The 18211-nt window shown below is 42.3% G+C and overlaps 1 protein-coding gene across 1 annotated transcript; it reads right to left on the bottom strand.

Annotated features, from left to right (window-relative positions):
• Positions 1-6112: 6112 nt before the first annotated feature.
• On the bottom strand, positions 6113-17665 carry ndufb9 (NADH:ubiquinone oxidoreductase subunit B9). The gene is made up of 4 exons (XM_078398642.1): positions 17508-17665; positions 16123-16315; positions 11612-11725; positions 6113-6347 (listed from the first exon to the last, which is right to left on the bottom strand). Exons 1-4 carry the CDS (start codon positions 17591-17593, stop codon positions 6219-6221), a joined length of 522 nt encoding a protein of 173 aa, XP_078254768.1. The 5' UTR covers positions 17594-17665; the 3' UTR covers positions 6113-6218.
• Between the last annotated feature and the right edge of the window lie 546 nt (positions 17666-18211).

The following is an 18211-nucleotide window of genomic DNA, read 5'->3' as shown; positions in this document are numbered from 1 at the left end:
CACAGGTGATGGTATCCCTGAGTAGCACGAGGCTGTCTGAGACTTTCCTGCCAGGTTTAGGTTGAATGGATCACCTGTCCCAAAGCAGACTTGACCTGGTTGGCGATGGACAGAATCTTATACTCCACATTTAGCAGTGAGGGGACTCCGATTCCTGATGTCACCCTTCTCTCCCTTCTGCTTGTAATGATACCTTTCCTCATGGAATCTGACATTCTGCCAGCCAGAAACAAAGGATTGGACACTTCCCACAGGTCCAGTCCCACCCAGTCCCACAAGACTGAGTACAACTTGGCTGGTAAGCCATCATTTCTATGAGTTTTATTTGTGTCAAAGATACGAATGGAGCCAGTCAGCTCCTCCAGGATCAGTGGTTGATCCAGACTCTTCTGCTTGCTAGCCAAGATCACCATGAGAGAGGACAGTATGATTGCAGGCAGATCCTCTAGAGAATCTGTTTCTTCTCCCTTCACTCAACAGTAATGTCTTAAAACAAAAAAAACAATTAACTTGTTTCAAATGCTATAATTGCTTACTTAATTTTAAGACTGGTCCTTTGCAGAATTACATATGTACAATGGGAGCATGGCTCAACTGGCAGAACCCTTTTCTTTTGAATATTTGAATACTGATGGCAGATGCAAGGGTTTTGAGAACAAAGCCCCAGGCATCTAAAATAGATTAACTTTTGTTATGGTGTTGAGGGATGTCTCCCTGGGTAGACAGCAGCAGCCTATTACGTGACAATCATGTTCAGAACTGCATATTAAGTGTCTATAAAGATATGCTAATACAGGAGATGGCCACTTAATATCTACCCAAATCGGATCTCCTCTTGAGGGTTTCAATGAAGGCTTATTAACATGAACATTCATCCATTGTCTTCCTCTGCAGTTACAATGGTACAAAATTAAAATGTCCCCCCCCCCCCCCCCCCATTGATTGGTTTCAATGGCCTTAAAGTGTCAGTGGAGGTTAAATTGTCAACATGTTTTTTTTTGTTTTGAAGACTGATTCTTGTTTGAATTCCATAAATCCTGAATAATCCTGAGCATCACAGAAATCCAATTTCCTTTATCTACAAAAACATGGCTGTACGTTTGTTTTGATTTGTTTCGTATTATTTCTCTTCCCCAACTGCAGGTTTTTTAAGTAATTGTTACTTTGACAACATTGATCTGCAAGATTTTGTATGATCTTTAATCCTCCTCTCCAGCAATTAAAAGATGTTCAGCTTTCATGTTTCCAGTCAAGGCACCTTGCCTTTGTTTCTATCCCTTCTGATGCTGTCTGATTGGCCGAGTGCAGGCAACCCTGAATTGGGGAACAGAAATTCATCCCTACAGAATTTGAAATTTGAGATATGGAATAAACATGCTATAACAGAATTTGTGAGAAGAAAGTAGATAAATACAAAATGTATTTTTTCAACACCAATTTCTTGATGTATGCACAGCTTTGCATTCCAGAAAATAACAATATGCACCATTTGCTAGGAACACCCCCACCCCACCATAACCTGTGGGTTACCAGCAATCTATTTTTAGGATACTGTAGGGTTTTGGCATGATGGATGTAGAGAGGATGTTTCCTTTTGTGGGGAAGATATTGGAATTAGAGATCACTTTAATACTTACTAAAGGGCTGCCTGTTTAAGACAGGCATAAAGTGAAATTATTTTCTCTCAGATAGCTGTCTTTGGAACTCTTCCTCAAAGGGTGATGGAAACTGAATCTGTGAATAGGCTTAAGGCAAGAGGAGAAAATGCAGAATTGAGGTTGCAATCTCTGGCCCCTGATCCTAAATATATAACAGTATAACAGTATAACAGAGCTTTATTTGTCATTCGGTACCGAAGTACCGAACGAAACTACATAGCAGTCATAGAAAAAAAAGAACACAAGACACATAGCCCCAACACAAACGTCCATCACAGTGACTCCAAACACCCCCTCACTGTGATGGAGGCAACAAAACTTCCACTCTCTTCCCCATGCCCACGGACAGACAGCTCATCCCCAACCGACCCGCACAGTCCCCGCAAGGGGATGGAAGTCCCCCCGGCCGAATCACACCGGGCGCTGAAACGTCTCGTGGCCGAGCCGGGCGATGAAAGGCCCCGCGACCGAGCCTTGCGCAGCTAAGTCCCGTGGTCGAGCCGCACCAGCGATGTAAAGTCCCGCAGCCGAGCCGCACCGTGGTAACCACACCGTGGTAAGTTACCGTGTGTGGTAAATTTAAATGTTATTACAAAACCCACATACTATAATGAAATAAGTGAATTATTTTAGCACAGAATTAACCCTGGGAAGATAAAATTATCTGGAGATTTGGCTCTGATGAAAGATCAGAGGGATCAGAATCAGATCACTTGCAGCACAGTAAAAAATGTCCAATAAGAGTGTTGGAGAAACTCAGCAGTCAGGCAGCATCTGTGGATGGAATATATAGGCGGTGTTTCAGATTGGACTGTTCTCTAAACATATTATAAGGAGGGGAGAAAATTGGAAATAAAAAGATGGGGTGGGACAAGGCTGCTGTTTCGCTGGACATTTGCACTCAGTCCATATAGATCTGCTGGATCTCCCCCATACCTAACTATTTTAACTTCCCTTCCCATTCCCATACCAACCTTTCTGGCCTGAGCCACCTCCATTGCCAGGATGAGGCCACACACAAACTGGATGAACACATATGGGTAATCGACAACTCTTCACTTTTTTTTGCCACAGATTTTCAAACCTTAATGGCCTGATGGCAGTTAGCTTTGATATACATTTAAGGATTAACTTCTGTCTAAATCATGAACTTCCCTCAGTTTGTCATAGATACTGAAAATATTGTTGATTTACAAATATAATGAAATAACAATTTTGAAGTTAATTTAAGGAATATTGCATTAATTTTTAATCTACTTGCAATACATTGTAAATATATGCATAGTATTTACAATGTGCTATACAGTAACTCTAGGTTTTAAAATGATTACATTAATCTACTGTGTGCAATAAACAATGACTGCTGCAAAATGTAATTGCTTCTGAACTGGAAAATGTTAAGATTATTAGATGCATCTTTCCTTATCTCAGATGTTTACTTAATCTCTGCCATTGAACCCCTCCTCACTGGATCCATCTATTGTGTGCTAGGTTTTGCCCACCCCCTTTATACTACTTGCTCTCCACTCTTTCAGTCCAAAGGGGGTTCCACCCAAAATGTCAACTGTCCATTTCCTGCACAGATGCTGCCTCTCTCGCCGAGTTGCTCTTGCAATTTGCTTCAGATTTTGCATCTCTTTTGTGTGTTTTCTTAAAGGGCCTGTCCCACTTTAGCCGATTTTAAGGCGACTACCGGCGACTGTCAAAGTCGTAGCAGATCGCCGAACTTTTCTTTTACCCACGACAATGCAGTCAGGTCGAGATTACAGTGTCTTTGGAAACATCGCAAAATTCCCACGCTGACAATGCATCTCCGGCGTCCTAATTTTCGCTGAAATCATTGACAAGTCGGTAAGTACTTGAGAGTTTTGAACTATAACATCTTGTATGGGTTACTTAAAAACCTAACTATTTGCTTAGGTTATCATCACTGTAACAAGGCATAAACTGGATTGACTTCCAGTTTACTAATAGCTGTATTAAAAAATATTTTTTTTTAAGTGGTTAAGTGGATTTTTGTGAAAAGTGTGTGGGCATTCTTTGAAAATGTACGGGAGATGCATATCTGGTTTCTGGGTTGCATATCTGGGTTGGGAGCCCACTTTAAATGTAATGGCTGATGGCCATAAACATTGTGAAATTCCCACGCTTACCTGACCGTCAAACTGTCGCCTGCAATCTACCGGTCAAATGTCCTGACGGTAAATAAATTGGTTAAACACAAGCATTTTATGGTATTTTGAAATGATTTCAATTATTTTAATATAATGTGCTTCTAAATGCATCTAAGCAAATGCATCTAAATGGTCAAATATGATCTTATTGAATTGGCACCGTTGCCTGCTCCCCCTCATGGCTTAGTGACGCAAGGAACTGCAGATGCTGGAATCCTGCATAAAACAAAGTACTGGAGTAACTCAGCGAGTTAGACAGCATCTTTGCAGGTCAGATTCTTCATGATCCTAAACGTCACCCATCCGTGTCCTCCAGAGATGCTGCCTGACCTACTGAGTTACTCTCGAAGGTAGACCCAAAATGCTGGAGTAACTCAGTGGGTCAGGCAGCATCTCAGGAGAGAAGGAATGTGTGATGTTTCGGGTCGAGACCCTTCTTCAGACTCTACTCTAGCGCTTTGTATTCTACCCCCTAGTGACCTACATGTTATTTTATGTAAAGAAACCAAGAACAAAATTATACCAAATGGACACTTAGCCCAAAGTGTAAACATGCCCAGGCACCTGTTAGAAAATAAGGTTTAACTACCTTTTAAGTTTCATAAACAGTGCCAAAAAAAATGTATATGCAATTTTTCGTGCTGGGAGTGACAACAGGCAATTGAATGTGTCATGGGAAAGTAGTATCTAGATACTTTGCTTAAAAATAACCACATTAATGAGTTCACAACTTTACATTTAGAAATCATTTTACCCAAAAGACGGAAAAGCCATAAAAGTAAGACAGACCAAATAATACCAATCTGGAGGCATAATATGTAGTTTGTGCTTTAATAGACTCCGGTGAGCTTCATAGATAACTGGTGATGCAGACGTGCATCTTCACTGATGCTCATGTTGTAAGTGTGGAAATTTATGAAACCATGGATGTCCAGAACACGACAAGATTGATCAACAGCATCCTGCATTAAGTTGGTTACCAGGCAACATCAGAATAGTCTATCCAGTAGTTAGATCTAGTTCAACTCTTGCCTTGGTTCTAAATTTCATATTAATCCAGACTAGCTTTTTTCTTTTTAATCAGTCTTTTTCCTGTAGGATGATCTCTCATTTGCAATCAATTCATTTTTGATGATTTTGCCACTTATCAACTTACAAATAACCGACTACCCTACCTGCAGATCCTTCATGAAAAACTGGAGCATCTGGAAGAAATCACAGTGAATATATATAAACTTATCCACACATTACAGGAGATTGTGGCGAAGATTTCATCCTTGGAATTGTGAGGCAGCACTGCACTCTGTGTTTTGAAGGAATTCTAAATTTCCATCAGCTTTTCCTTGCTGACATTACCCCAAATTGCCCAGTTCTAATATGAAAATGCGCCCCCTTTTACTAAATCTCTAATGAACTTATTTAGAGAACTAAGTTTAGTTTAGAGATACAGGGAGGAAACAGGCCCTTCGGCCCACTGAGTCCACGCCGACCAGCGATCCCCGCGCATTAACACCATCCTACACACACAGGGACAATTTACACATACACCAAGCCAATTAACCTACAAACCTGTACATCTTTGGACCTTGGGAGAAAACCGAAGATCTCGGAAAAAACGCACACAGGTCACGGGGAGAATGTACAAACTCCGTACAGACAGCACCCGTAGTGGGGATCGAACCCGGGTCTCCAGTGCTGCAAGCGCTGTAAGGCAGCAACTCTACCGCTGCGCCGCTGTGCTGTCTAGATAGGATATCTAATAATATAACCAACTATTACCTTGATAAATCAGCATTGCGACTCCATTGTTTAGTATATCTTTCCTACCTTGCAGTGACATGAGCATGTTTTGGCTGTGCAGCATGATCCATATCTATTTAAATAATTTTATACAAAATATCAAGTCTCTTTTTATATATTTAATTTGCCAGTTGCAAGTTCACCAGCCATTAAGATTAATGAGAGGTATTGCCTTCATTATTTAGCACCATGTCTTCAAAGTAACCTGTTAGATTTTTAAATATTGCTTAAGCAACCATCACACCCTTAACTGAATGCACCTCATTCAGTAAGCAAGCTGCAAATAAGTACAAGGACTATTAAACTGGCAACGTTGATTTCATAGGACCAAATCCTTGATCAATCTATTTTAAAATAATGGGAGTAGGTGATTTACGTATTTTCCATAAAACAGACATGATTTAGGATAGAAAGTATGAAAGAAGCTGCAAAGTTTTTGTTAAAGTGTTGCTTCTCTGTAGCAAAAATGAATACAAACACTTAATTTCAGAAATTTATTAGACTTCACTGAGTTTGTTTTGAAACTGATGTCAACAGTTTCATACTCTGCTCTTGACAACACTGTCATTAACTATCCACTTCTGCTTTATGTTGGGCGCTCACGGGGTCTTGTGACGATGTTCCACCACAATGGAGGAAACTCTCCTTCTTTACGAGCAGGAGGCAAAGCCTCACTTTTAGGATTTTCAGTCACTTCCTCCTGCAGTTGTTTCATCTACAGCAAGGAAGAAAACAGTGTTGCATGGGATATGCAATTCAGTTCCTCTGTAGTGCACCAACAGTAATTTCATTTTTAGAGGCATACATTTATTTGGGATCCAAGTGCATCCAAAAATTAGGTTAAAGTGCACATTGTCAGATTGTAATAAATGCCATTTTTACACATTTTGTTTCACCGTGCGGAAATTACAGCAGTGTTAATACATAGTCCCCCCATTTCAGGGCGCCATAATGTTTGGGACACAGCAATGTCATGTAAATAAAAGTAGTCATGTTTAGTATTTTGTTGCATATCCTTTGCATGCAATGCTTGAAGTCTGCGATTCATGGACATCACCAGTTGCTGGGTGTCTTCTCTGGTGATGCTCGTCAGGCTTGTATTGCAGCCATCTTTAGCTTAGGCTTGTTTTGGGGGCTAGTCCCCTATAAAAGGCATGCTCAATTGGGTTCAGATCGTGTGATTGACACGGCCACTCAAGAATTGACTATTTTTTAGCTTTGAACAACTCCTTTGTTGCTTTAGCTGTATGTTTGGGATCATTGTCTTGCTGTAGAATGAACCACCGGCCAATGAGTTTTGAGGCAATTGTTTGAACTTGAGCAGATAGGATGTGTCTGGAACCTTCAGATTTCATTATGCTACTGCCATCAGCAGTTGTATTATCAATGACAATAACTGAGCCAGTACCTTCAGCAGCCATACATGCCCAGGCCATAACACCCCCACCACCGTGTTTCACAGATGAGGTGGTATGCTTTGGATATTGGGCAGTTCCTTCTCTCCTCCATACTTTGCTCTTGCCATCACTCTGATATAAGTTAATCTTCATCTCATTTGTCCTCAAGACCTTTTTCCAGAACTGTGGTTGCTCTTTTAAGTACTTCTTGATAAAACTGTAACCTGGCCATCCTATTTTTGCGGCTAACCAGTGGTTTGCATCTTGCAGCGCAGCCTCTGTATTTCTGATCATGAAGTCTTCTGCGGACAGTGGTCATTGTTTAGGGATTTTTCTTTATTACACAGGGAATTCTTCTGTCATCAGCTGTGGAGGTCTTCCTTGGCCTGCCAGTCCCTTTGCAATTAGTAAGCTCACCAGTGCTCCCTTTCTTCTTAATGATGTTCGAAAAAGTTGATTTTGGTAAGCCTAAGGTTTGGCTGATGTCTCTAACAGTTTTATTCTTGTTTCTCAGTCTCATAATGGCTTATTTGACTTTCATTGGCACAACTTTGCTCTTCGTGTTGATAAACAGCAATAAAAGTTTCCAAAGGTGATGGGAAGACTGGAGGAAAGACCAAGTGCTGAGAGCTCTCTTTTGACCTCCATGAAGGAGGTAATTAAACACACTTGAGCAATTACAAATGCCTGTGAAGCCATGTGTCCCACACATTATGGTGCCCTGAAATGGGGGGACTATATATGAACACTGCTGTAATTTCTACATTTGAGGATGTGGAATCGATATGGGTAGAGCTGCAAAACACTAAGGGGCAGAAAACGCTAGTGGGAGCTGTGTACAGGCCACCTAACAGTAGTAGTAGAGTTGGGGATGGCATCAAACAGGAAATTAGAAATGCATGCAACAAAGGTAAAACAGTTATAATGGGTGACTTCAATCTACATATAGATTGGGTGAATCAAATTGGCAGAGGTGCTGAGGAAGAGGATTTCTTGGAATGTATACGGGATAGTTTTCTAAACCAACATGTAGAGGAACCAACGAGAGAGCAGGCTATTCTAGACTGGGTATTGAGTAATGAGGAAGGGTTAGTTAGCAGTCTTGATGTGCGTGGCCCCTTGGGCAAGAGTGACCATAATATGGTTGAGTTCTTCATTAGGATGGAGAGTGACTTAGTTAATTCAGAAACAACGGTTCTAAACTTAAAGAAAGGTAACTTTGAGGGCATGAGACGTGAATTGGCCAAGATAGACTGGCAATTGATTCTTAAAGGGTTGATGGTGGATATGCAATGGAAGGCATTTAAAGACCGCATGGATGAACTACAATTGTTCATCCCAGTTTGGCAAAAGAATAAATCAGGGAAGGTAGTGCATCCGTGGCTAACAAGGGAGATTAGGGATAGCATCAAAACAAAAGATGAAGCGTACAAATTAGCAAGAAAAAGCAGCCTACCAGAGGACTGGGAGAAATTCAGAGTCCAGCAGAGGAGGACAAAGGGCTTAATTAGGAAAGGGAAAATAGATTATGAAAGAAAACTGGCAGGGAACATAAAAACTGACTGCAAAAGCTTTTATAGATATGTGAAGAGAAAAAGATTAGTTAAAACAAATGTAGGTCCCTTGCAGTCAGAAACAGGTGAATTGATCATGGGGAACAAGGACATGGCAGACCAATTGAATAACTACTTTGGTTCTGTCTTCACTAAGGAAGACATAAATAATCTGCCAGAAATAGCAGGGGACCGGGGGTCAAATGAGATGGAGGAACTGAGTGAAATCCAGGTTAGTCGGGAAGTGGTGTTAGGTAAATTGAATGGATTAAAGGCCGATAAATCCCCAGGGCCAGATAGGCTGCATCCCAGAGTGCTTAAGGAGGTAGCCCCAGAAATATTGGATGCATTAGTGATAATTTTTCAAAATTCTTTAGATTCTGGAGTAGTTCCTGAGGATTGGAGGGTAGCTAATGTAACCCCACTTTTCAAAAAGGGAGGGAGAGAGAAAACGGGGAATTACAGACCAGTTAGTCTAACATCGGTAGTGGGGAAAATGCTAGAGTCAATTATTAAAGATGGGATAGCAGCACATTTGGAAAGTGGTGAAATCATTGGACAAAGTCAGCATGGATTTATGAAAGGTAAATCATATCATATCATATCATATATATACACAGCCGGAAACAGGCCTTTTCGGCCCTCCAAGTCCGTGCCGCCCAGCGATCCCCGTACATTAACACTATCCTACACCCACTAGGGACAATTTTTACATTTACCCAGCCAATTAACCTACATACCTGTACGTCTTTGGAGTGTGGGAGGAAACCGAAGATCTCGGAGAAAACCCACGCAGGTCACGGGGAGAACGTACAAACTCCTTACAGTGCAGCACCCGTAGTCAGGATCGAACCTGAGTCTCCGGCGCTGCATTCGCTGTAAAGCAGCAACTCTACCGCTGCGCTACCGTGCCGCCCATGTCCGACGAATCTTATAGATTTTTTCGAGGATGTAACTAGTAGAGTGGATAAGGGAGAACCAGTGGATGTGTTATATCTGGACTTCCAGAAGGCTTTCGACAAGGTCCCACATAAGAGATTAGTATGCAAACTTAAAGCACACGGTATTGTGGGTTCAGTATTGATGTGGATAGAGAACTGGCTGGCAGACAGGAAGCAAAGAGTAGGAATAAACGGGTCCTTTTCAGAATGGCAGGCAGTGACTAGTGGGGTACCGCAAGGCTCAGTGCTGGGACCCCAGCTATTTACAATATATATTAATGATTTGGACGAGGGAATTGAATGCAACATCTCCAAGTTTGTGGATGACACGAAGCTGGGGGCAGTGTTAGCTGTGAGGAGGATGCTAGGAGGCTGCAACGTGACTTGGATAGGTTAGGTGAGTGGGAAAATGCATGGCAGATGCAGTATAATGTGGATAAATGTGAGGTTATCCACTTTGGTGGCAAGAACAGGAAAGCAGACTATTACCTGAATGGTGGCCGATTAGGAGAAGGGGAGATGCAACGAGACCTGGGTGTCGTGGTACACCAGTCATAGAAAGTAGGCATGCAGGTGCAGCAGGCAGTGAAGAAAGCAAATGGTATGTTGGCATTCATAGCAAGGGGATTTGAGTATAGGAGCAGGGAGGTTCTGCTGCAGTTGTACAGGGCATTGGTGAGACCACACCTGGAGTATTGCGTACAGTTTTGGTCTCCTAATCTGAGGAAAGACATTCTTGCCAAAGAGGGAGTACAGAGAAGGTTCACCAGATTGATTCCTGGGATGGCAGGACTTTCATATGAAGAAAGACTGGATAGACTCGGCTTGTACTCGCTGGAATTTAGAAGATTGAGGTGGGATCTTATAGAAACTTACAAAATTCTTAAGGGGTTGGACAGGCTAGATGCAGGAAGATTGTTCCCGATGTTGGGGAAGTCCAGAACAAGGGGTCACAGTTTAAGGATAAGGGGGAAGTCTTTTAGGACCGAGATGAGAAAGTTTTTTTTCACACAGAGAGTGGTGAATCTGTGGAATTCTCTGCCACAGAAAGTAGTTGAGGCCAGTTCATTGGCTATATTTAAGAGGGAGTTAGATGTGGCCCTTGTGGCTAAAAGGATCAGGGGGTATGGAGAGAAGGCAGGTACGGGATACTGAGTTGGATGATTAGCCATGATCATATTGAATGGTGGTGCAGGCTCGAAGGGCCGAATGGCCTACTCCTGCACCTATTTTCTATGTTTCTATGTATAAATATACCCTTTATAAAAATCTGACTGTGCACTTTAACCACATGTGGTTTCTTCTATTACAAATCTCAAATTGTAGAGTACAGAGGTAAATAAATAAATGATGGGTCTTTGACCCAAACATTATGGAGGGCACTGTAAGTAGCATATTTTGAATATTCTTTTGCTTCCATCCAAAGAAAAATAAATGCCAAAGGTTAATATTTTTCTCGAACATTTTCAAACAAATGTGTTCCCGACCTTCATTGCAGCAATCAAAACTGTTAAGTGACATTAAATAAAATGTTTTGTTTTAGCAAAACATATGTGAACTAATAAGTCCTGTATTTGGAAAGAAATCTGCCCAGCAGTTTACAAGAGCAGAATTCTAGATCGGCAGAAATAGTTTTATGAAAAGCAATCAAATTAATATTATCTGATCAATGATCAGAGTGAATACAAATTTCACTTTGGATCAAAAAGAAGGCACCTCACCAAACTAAAATCAGGAATGCTTAAATGTTAAAGCATAGCTATCCTATTCTTCCTAAAATTCTATAATACTACTGCAATACCTATTAATTGTAATAATTGGTACCAATTACACACTATGCTAAGATTCTTAAAGTGCTGGTGATGGAACATATAACATAAATTACTTGGCAGGCAAATGAAAATCATGTAACCAATATATTTGGAATTGTTATGCAAAGGGAACTGAATACTTGAAAGGGCTGAGGAGAGAAAGAGTGGGATTACCCTAACTGCCCTTACTTAGATCCAGTGCAGATATTATGGGCTGCATGACTTATTTTCATATTGTAACCTGTGAAAAGCACAGCATACAGAACATTATACTCACCTCTTTATCCCAACTCAGAAGGCGAAGCTGCTTCCATTGTTCTCGTTTGGCAAAGTAATCTGGGTACATCGCCTTCTCAGATGGATGCCAGTAATCTAAATAGAATTCAGGTACCTATTCAAAAAAGTAAAATATTAAATAGATTCAAATCAATGGAGAATTATGTAATATTAACAATAACATTAAAATAGATGAGTATATTATTTAGAATATGAATAACAATTCTTGCCTACATGACTTCCACTCAACACCATCTAGATAAATATAGGAATAAAGCAGCCTCTTGCCTGGATTTAGTAGCTGAATGGATTCTCAGCTGTTTAATGATAGTAGGTGAATGCAAATCCAATCCCCGAGAAGGAAGGAGGGCAATTTCCAATATCCATTCACGTATAGGATTGAAGCAGAAGACCCAGGAACACCAGGTATAACTTCTTAGAAAGATTGCAGGTTAGCAATTTGATCATCCTTTTCAAAGATCTCAAGAAAGTGGCGAGAGGAAAAGCTGGCTTACAATGTCTATGGAGACTAATAGAAAATTAATAAGGTACTTAATGAGAGACCTCGACAAGAAAGCAAGAAGGATTTCAGACTGGAGAGAGGATGCTGACCTCCAGCCGGCAGATCTTGATCTGCTGACTTACATAGAATATTATAAACTTCCTCCAATCCATTCTAACTAACCCCATCAGCTTCTTTTTCTCTTCATAACATTATCTATAGCTCTTATTTAGTGTCCCTTTCAAGGCACTGTTATTTGCCTCAGCCACTCAAGACATTCCGTTTTCTTGCAATTTTTAAATACATTTTATTGCACTCATTAGGTATCAATAATTTTAAAAAATGGAACAGACTGAATGAGCAGATGATTTTCTCCCCTTATCAGCTATGTATCTTTGTGATGATCCATTGTGGTTTATTAACCACTGGCAAAACTACATGGGTGCAAAAAGTGGAATTAGTATTCTATGGACAGAGGTAAACAATCCCCTAATGGACAGGTGTGATCTGCAGCTCTGACACATTCATTTGTGAATGCTGGACAATTAAGCAGCTGGTTAGCAGGGAGACTCCATAGATATTCCATATTGGTGGAGTCAGGCAAGAGTGTCAAAGGCTGCAGATCCACTAATTTCCAACCTGATTAGATGATACTCAGCTGCCTCCTTAGTTGAAAAAGCAACATGAAGAACTGTTTTCCCAAACCAACTAAACTTCTGGTCAACTGTTCTAGTACAGCTACAATACTGGATTCTTCCCAATGTAGACAATTGCTCAGTATTGTCACAAGCAGAAAATAATCCATCTGTCCAATTATCAACCCACTGGCCTACGCTTTAAGTGACAGGAGAAGACTTGAATATGCTGATAAACTGGCACATCGTTACCACTAACGCGCTCACTAATACCGAGTATAGCAGCATTAGACATTGATCTCATTACAATTTTGCTTTGCATGGACAAAGCCAACAGCAAAGCTGAAGTGAGAGAGACTTAGCATCAAGGCAGCGTTCAGCTAAGTGTGGAAAAGGGGATCCTAGTTAAATGGAAGTTAATGGGAAGCAAGTGGAAAACAACCCACAGGTTGTAGACATACTTAGCATGGAGGAAGATATTTATGTTTTTTGGACAGTCCCAGGACACTGCTCCATGAGTTCCTCAGGACTGTGTCATAATCCCAACTAAGTCCATCTGCTTCAATGACATTCTCTCCATCCTAAGGTCGTAAGTTGGATTGTTCATTGATAACAGTAGAGCTGTCAATTCCATGGACGTCTCTTCAGTTGATGAAGCTGTCCATTCCATACGCAGCAAGATCTGAACAACAATCAAGCTCTGATAAGTAACATTTAAGCTTGAATATATCAAACAATGAGCAACTGCTACAAGAGGAAGTCCAGCTATTGCCTTTTGACCATCGACTGTATTAACTGCACCAAGTTCCCTAATAATAAGGATCTTCATTAATCAGAGATATGAATGCACTGACCAGATAATTAGTGTAACCGCAAGACAAAGTCAGAAGCTGGCTAACCAGTAATGAGTGACACCTCACCTTCTGACACCCAAAGCCACTAGCATGGAAAAGGCAGAAGTTATGAAATACTCTCTACTTGCCTGGATAAGCGCAGCGCTAACAACATTCGACAATCTCAACACCATTCAGGACAGGACTGACTTATTGATGAGCACCTCCCACCCTTGACTCGGAATCAACATAACTCTGAGTACAGTGGAGTAGCTGTGTTTACGGACCAAGAGAATGTCTTCACCCGCACATTTCCTTCTATGTCACATGCCATCTTGTCTGAGACATTATGTATAAGAATTATAAGAAAATAACTGCAGATGCTGGTACAAATCAAAGGTATTTATTCACAAAGTGCTGGAGTAACTCAGCAGGTCGGGCAGCATCTCGGGAGAGAAGGAATGGGTGACGTTTCGGGTCGAGACCCTTCTTCAGACTGATGTCAGGGGGGGGCGGGACAAAGGAAGGATGTAGGTGGAGACAGGAAGATAGAGGGAGATCTGGGAAGGAGGAGGGGAAGAGAGGGACAGAGGAACTATCTAAAGTTGGAGAAGTCGATGTTCATACCAAGGGGCTGCAAACTGCCCAGGCGAAATATGAGGTGCTGTTCCTCCAATTTCCGGTGGGCCTCACTATGGCACTGGAGGAGGCCCATGACAGAAAGGTCAGACTGGGAATGGGAGGGGGAGTTGAAGTGCTCGGCCACTGGGAGGTCAGTTTGGTTAATGCGGACCGAGCGCAGGTGTTCAGCGAAGCGATCGCCGAGCCTGCGCTTGGTTTCGCCGATGTAAATAAGTTGGCATCTAGAGCAGCGGATGCAATAGATGAGGTTGGAGGAGGTGCAGGTAAACCTTTGTCTCACCTGGAAAGACTGTTTGGGTCCTTGGATGGAGTTGAGGGGGGAGGTAAAGGGACAGGTGTTGCATCTCGTGCGGTTGCAGGGGAAAGTGCCCGGGGTTGGGGTGGTTTGGGTAGGAAGGGACGAGTGGACCAGGGAGTTGCGGAGGGAACGGTCTCTGCGGAACGCAGAGAGGGGAGGGGATGGGAAGATATGGCCAGTGGTGGGGTCCCGTAGTAGGTGACGGAAATGTTGGCGGATAATTTGTTGGATCCGCTGGCTGGTGGGGTGGAAGGTGAGAACGAGGGGGATTCTGTCCTTGTTGCGAGTGGGGGGAGGGGGAGCAAGAGCGGAGTTGCGGGATGTAGAAGAGACCCTAGTGAGAGCCTCATCTATAATGGAGGAGGGGACGCCCCGTTTCCTGAAGAACGAGGACATCTCCAAAGCCCTAGTGTGAAACACCTCATCCCGGGCGCTGATGCGGCGTAGACAGAGGAATTGGGAGTAGGGGATAGACTTTTTGCAGGAGACCGGGTGGGAAGAAGTGTAGTCCAGATAGCTGTGTGAGTCAGTGGGTTTATAGTAAATGTCCGTCACTAGTCTGACTCCTGTGATGGAGATGGTGAGGTCCAGAAACGGGAGGGAGATGTCGGAGATAGTCCAGGTATATTTAAGGGCAGGATGGAAATTGGAGGTGAAGTGTATGAAGTCAGTGAGTTCTGCATGGGTACAAGAGGTAGCACCAATGCAGTCGTCGATGTAGCGGAGGTAGAGTTCGGGGATGGGGCCGGTGTACGTCCGGAACAGGGATTGTTCGACGTACCCGACAAAGAGGCAGGCGTAGCTAGGGCTCATGCGAGTGCCCATAGCTACACCTCTGGTTTGGAGGAAGTGGGAGGAGTCAAAGGAGAAGTTGTTGAGGGTAAGAACCAGCTCTGCTAGGCGGAGGAAAGTGTTGGTAGATGGGGATTGGGTGGTTGTACGGTCGAGGAAGAAACGGAGGGCTTCGAGACCACCCTTGTGGGGGATGGAAGTATAGAGTGACTGGACATCCATGGTAAAGATGAGGGAGTGGGGGCCTGGGAACCGGAAGTTATCGAGGAAGTTGTCTGAGACATTGTTGCTGAACCTAATATTTGGGACACCTTGCCTAATTGGAGTACTTCACCACACAGAGTACAGTAGTTCAATTAGTGTACGTAAAATAAACATCATGCACCTACTTCTCCGACACACAATTGCAAGTACCCTTGGACTCTTTCATTCTTATCCCTGTCCCTTTGAACACCCCCATCGCCACCCTTACTCACTTCACTGATGATAAGCAGTGATAGATATCTCTGCCTTTCAACCAGTTTCCTTCTACCATGTCCATCCACCCTCCATTGTGTATAATTGTTTTCAAAGATCAATGTGTTTACGCAAAAATAAATTAAAATAAACTGAATGCGAATGTAGTATTGCACTGCCTGTGTTTCTCCCCATTAGTGTGTCTTTCCCTTGTTTCACAAGTATATAAAATTAGAATTAGTCTCAGTAATAAAAATGACGAGCAAGAGTATTTTCTTAGTTAAAACACTGGAAAGGTAATGCATAAGTTATTTTATAAAATAAATATTATACCAATTGAATTTCATCTCACACCTTGTAGCATTCATATCTCTCATAGGATGTGCCTCCTGGAGAATCAGGGAAGATATAAGGTTGAGGATGCTGCCGGGACCAGAATTCTTCCTCACCAGCCTTCAGTAACTTAGTAGCCTTGACCATGTCTGTTTCATCTCGATGTTCGTCAAATCTTGCTCGCAGCATGCAGGCATAAAAACGGTATTTGTCTCTGATTAGGAAAATAGGAAACATAAGCACAAGCCCAGAAGCTGTTTTTTCAAAATTCATTACAACAAAACATGCAGTATCATAACATTAACTAAAATTATGAAAGGTAAATAAAATATTACTATTATGATTGCTCTCCTGCTTGTCAATTACCAAAAGATTCCCTGGCTACACCAGACAAACACCATTTCCACCTCTGTTCTGGGAGATTACCAGGCAGAGAAAAGGATTCAAAACAATAGTTTAAATATCACTGAACCATCATACAGTACACATACTGACCATTTCTACAAACAGAACACGTCAAACAGTTTGATGATCCTTGTCCCAATATCAACTTTATTCACAGTACATTTGGGGGGTGGGTGGGGGTAATTGCTTAGCACTGGCAAATGGGCACATGACTCAAACATAGAATTGGTCTGTGGCCCATTTCACCTGGCGGAGATTAGACAGGAGTTAGAGAATGGACCTCATTACAAAAATTACCAGTCAGTGCTATACCTACTCTTGTCGGCTTCAGCACTGATGCACATTCACTGAAGCAGTTAACACAAATTGGAGGCAATGATATAACCGATAATCAGGCACTTTGTGGCTGCAAACAATTCTTACTGAGAATGGGAGAAAATTGCAGATGGCGGAAAACATTAGCAAAACAGCAAGTCCACTGATTTTCAGACCCCACTCCACATCTCACAACTTGTACACAAGGTCAACTGTTCAACCGTGGCAAGCACGTAAACTAAACTCATTGCACAATCACACACTCCCCTCTCTTGAAAGGATAGCTTGTCACCAAATCACAACAATCTGGTGGGATTCAAACAAGCCTGCGTTGACTTAGTAATTTGGAGAAGAGTTATGTGGGAATTGCAGTTAAGATGAAGTGGCACACTGGCATCAAAGTGGAGTTGGGGGCAAGATCAGCCTTGACTTCTGCACCCCTCTCACCTCCTCTGAACTTTGTCATTAGGAATTCAAGATCTGCCCTGATCTTACGGAATGAAGCAGTATGAAACGCCTGGATGTTGCACGAGTCCAACTGGATGGTAAATACAATTCTACATGGAAACACCCCGACGCTGAGGCTCATTTTGTGAGAGACAAACAGACACCAGCTGTACTGTACGTTAATACGCGAGCTTTTACTGAATTTAACTCCCGTCACTGACTTGAGAAAATGGGCGAACCTGAAAATGCACCAGGACTCCAAGTGCCGCAGAGCCCTTTTGTAAAGTCGAAGCACTTTCTGCTGGTGCGTCAAGTAAGCAGCCATCGCACCGACTGTCCTTCTCCTTCACCTTCCCTTCCCTTCCGGGAACCCCGGGAACGCGGAGGACCATCTGCCCCGATGCATCACGGGATCGTGGAGGACCAACGGTTGTCAGCGTCCCAGTGAACGGGATAGCAGAATTACAATGGGCCCAAGTGGAAAAACAAGGAACAGCAGATGTTGGTTCATAAAAGACACAAAATACTGGAGTAACTCAGCTGGTCAGGCAGCATCTCTGGAGAACATGGATAGGTGACGTTTCGGGTCGGGACCATAGACTAATTGGATAGCGAATCCCCCGGTTACTCCGGCACTGTTTTTTTTGTTATAATGGACCAGAAGATCTGAGTTTTGGAGCTTCCTATGGCAGCATTACATAAAAGCAGCAGAAAATCGACTTTGATTTTCATCCCCTATACATCCCCCGGCTTTGGAGAAACTTATTAGCCTATGCAGACTACTTCTTGGGCCGTGCATTCATCAACCTTCCTTGATCAAAAAAACTTGACCAGAGTTTTAAAAAATATTTAGAGGCAGATTGAAAAAACTAAAATATAAAGGTGAAATTTCAGTCTGAGGTTAAATCTATCATTTGGATTCTGTATAGTTTGGTTAATCACC

The sequence above is a fragment of the Rhinoraja longicauda genome, chromosome 4, assembly GCF_053455715.1.
Source record: "Rhinoraja longicauda isolate Sanriku21f chromosome 4, sRhiLon1.1, whole genome shotgun sequence".
Lineage (NCBI taxonomy): Eukaryota > Metazoa > Chordata > Chondrichthyes > Rajiformes > Arhynchobatidae > Rhinoraja > Rhinoraja longicauda.
Note: the sequence above shows the minus strand (reverse complement) of the source record. Positions and strands in the feature narration are given on the sequence as shown.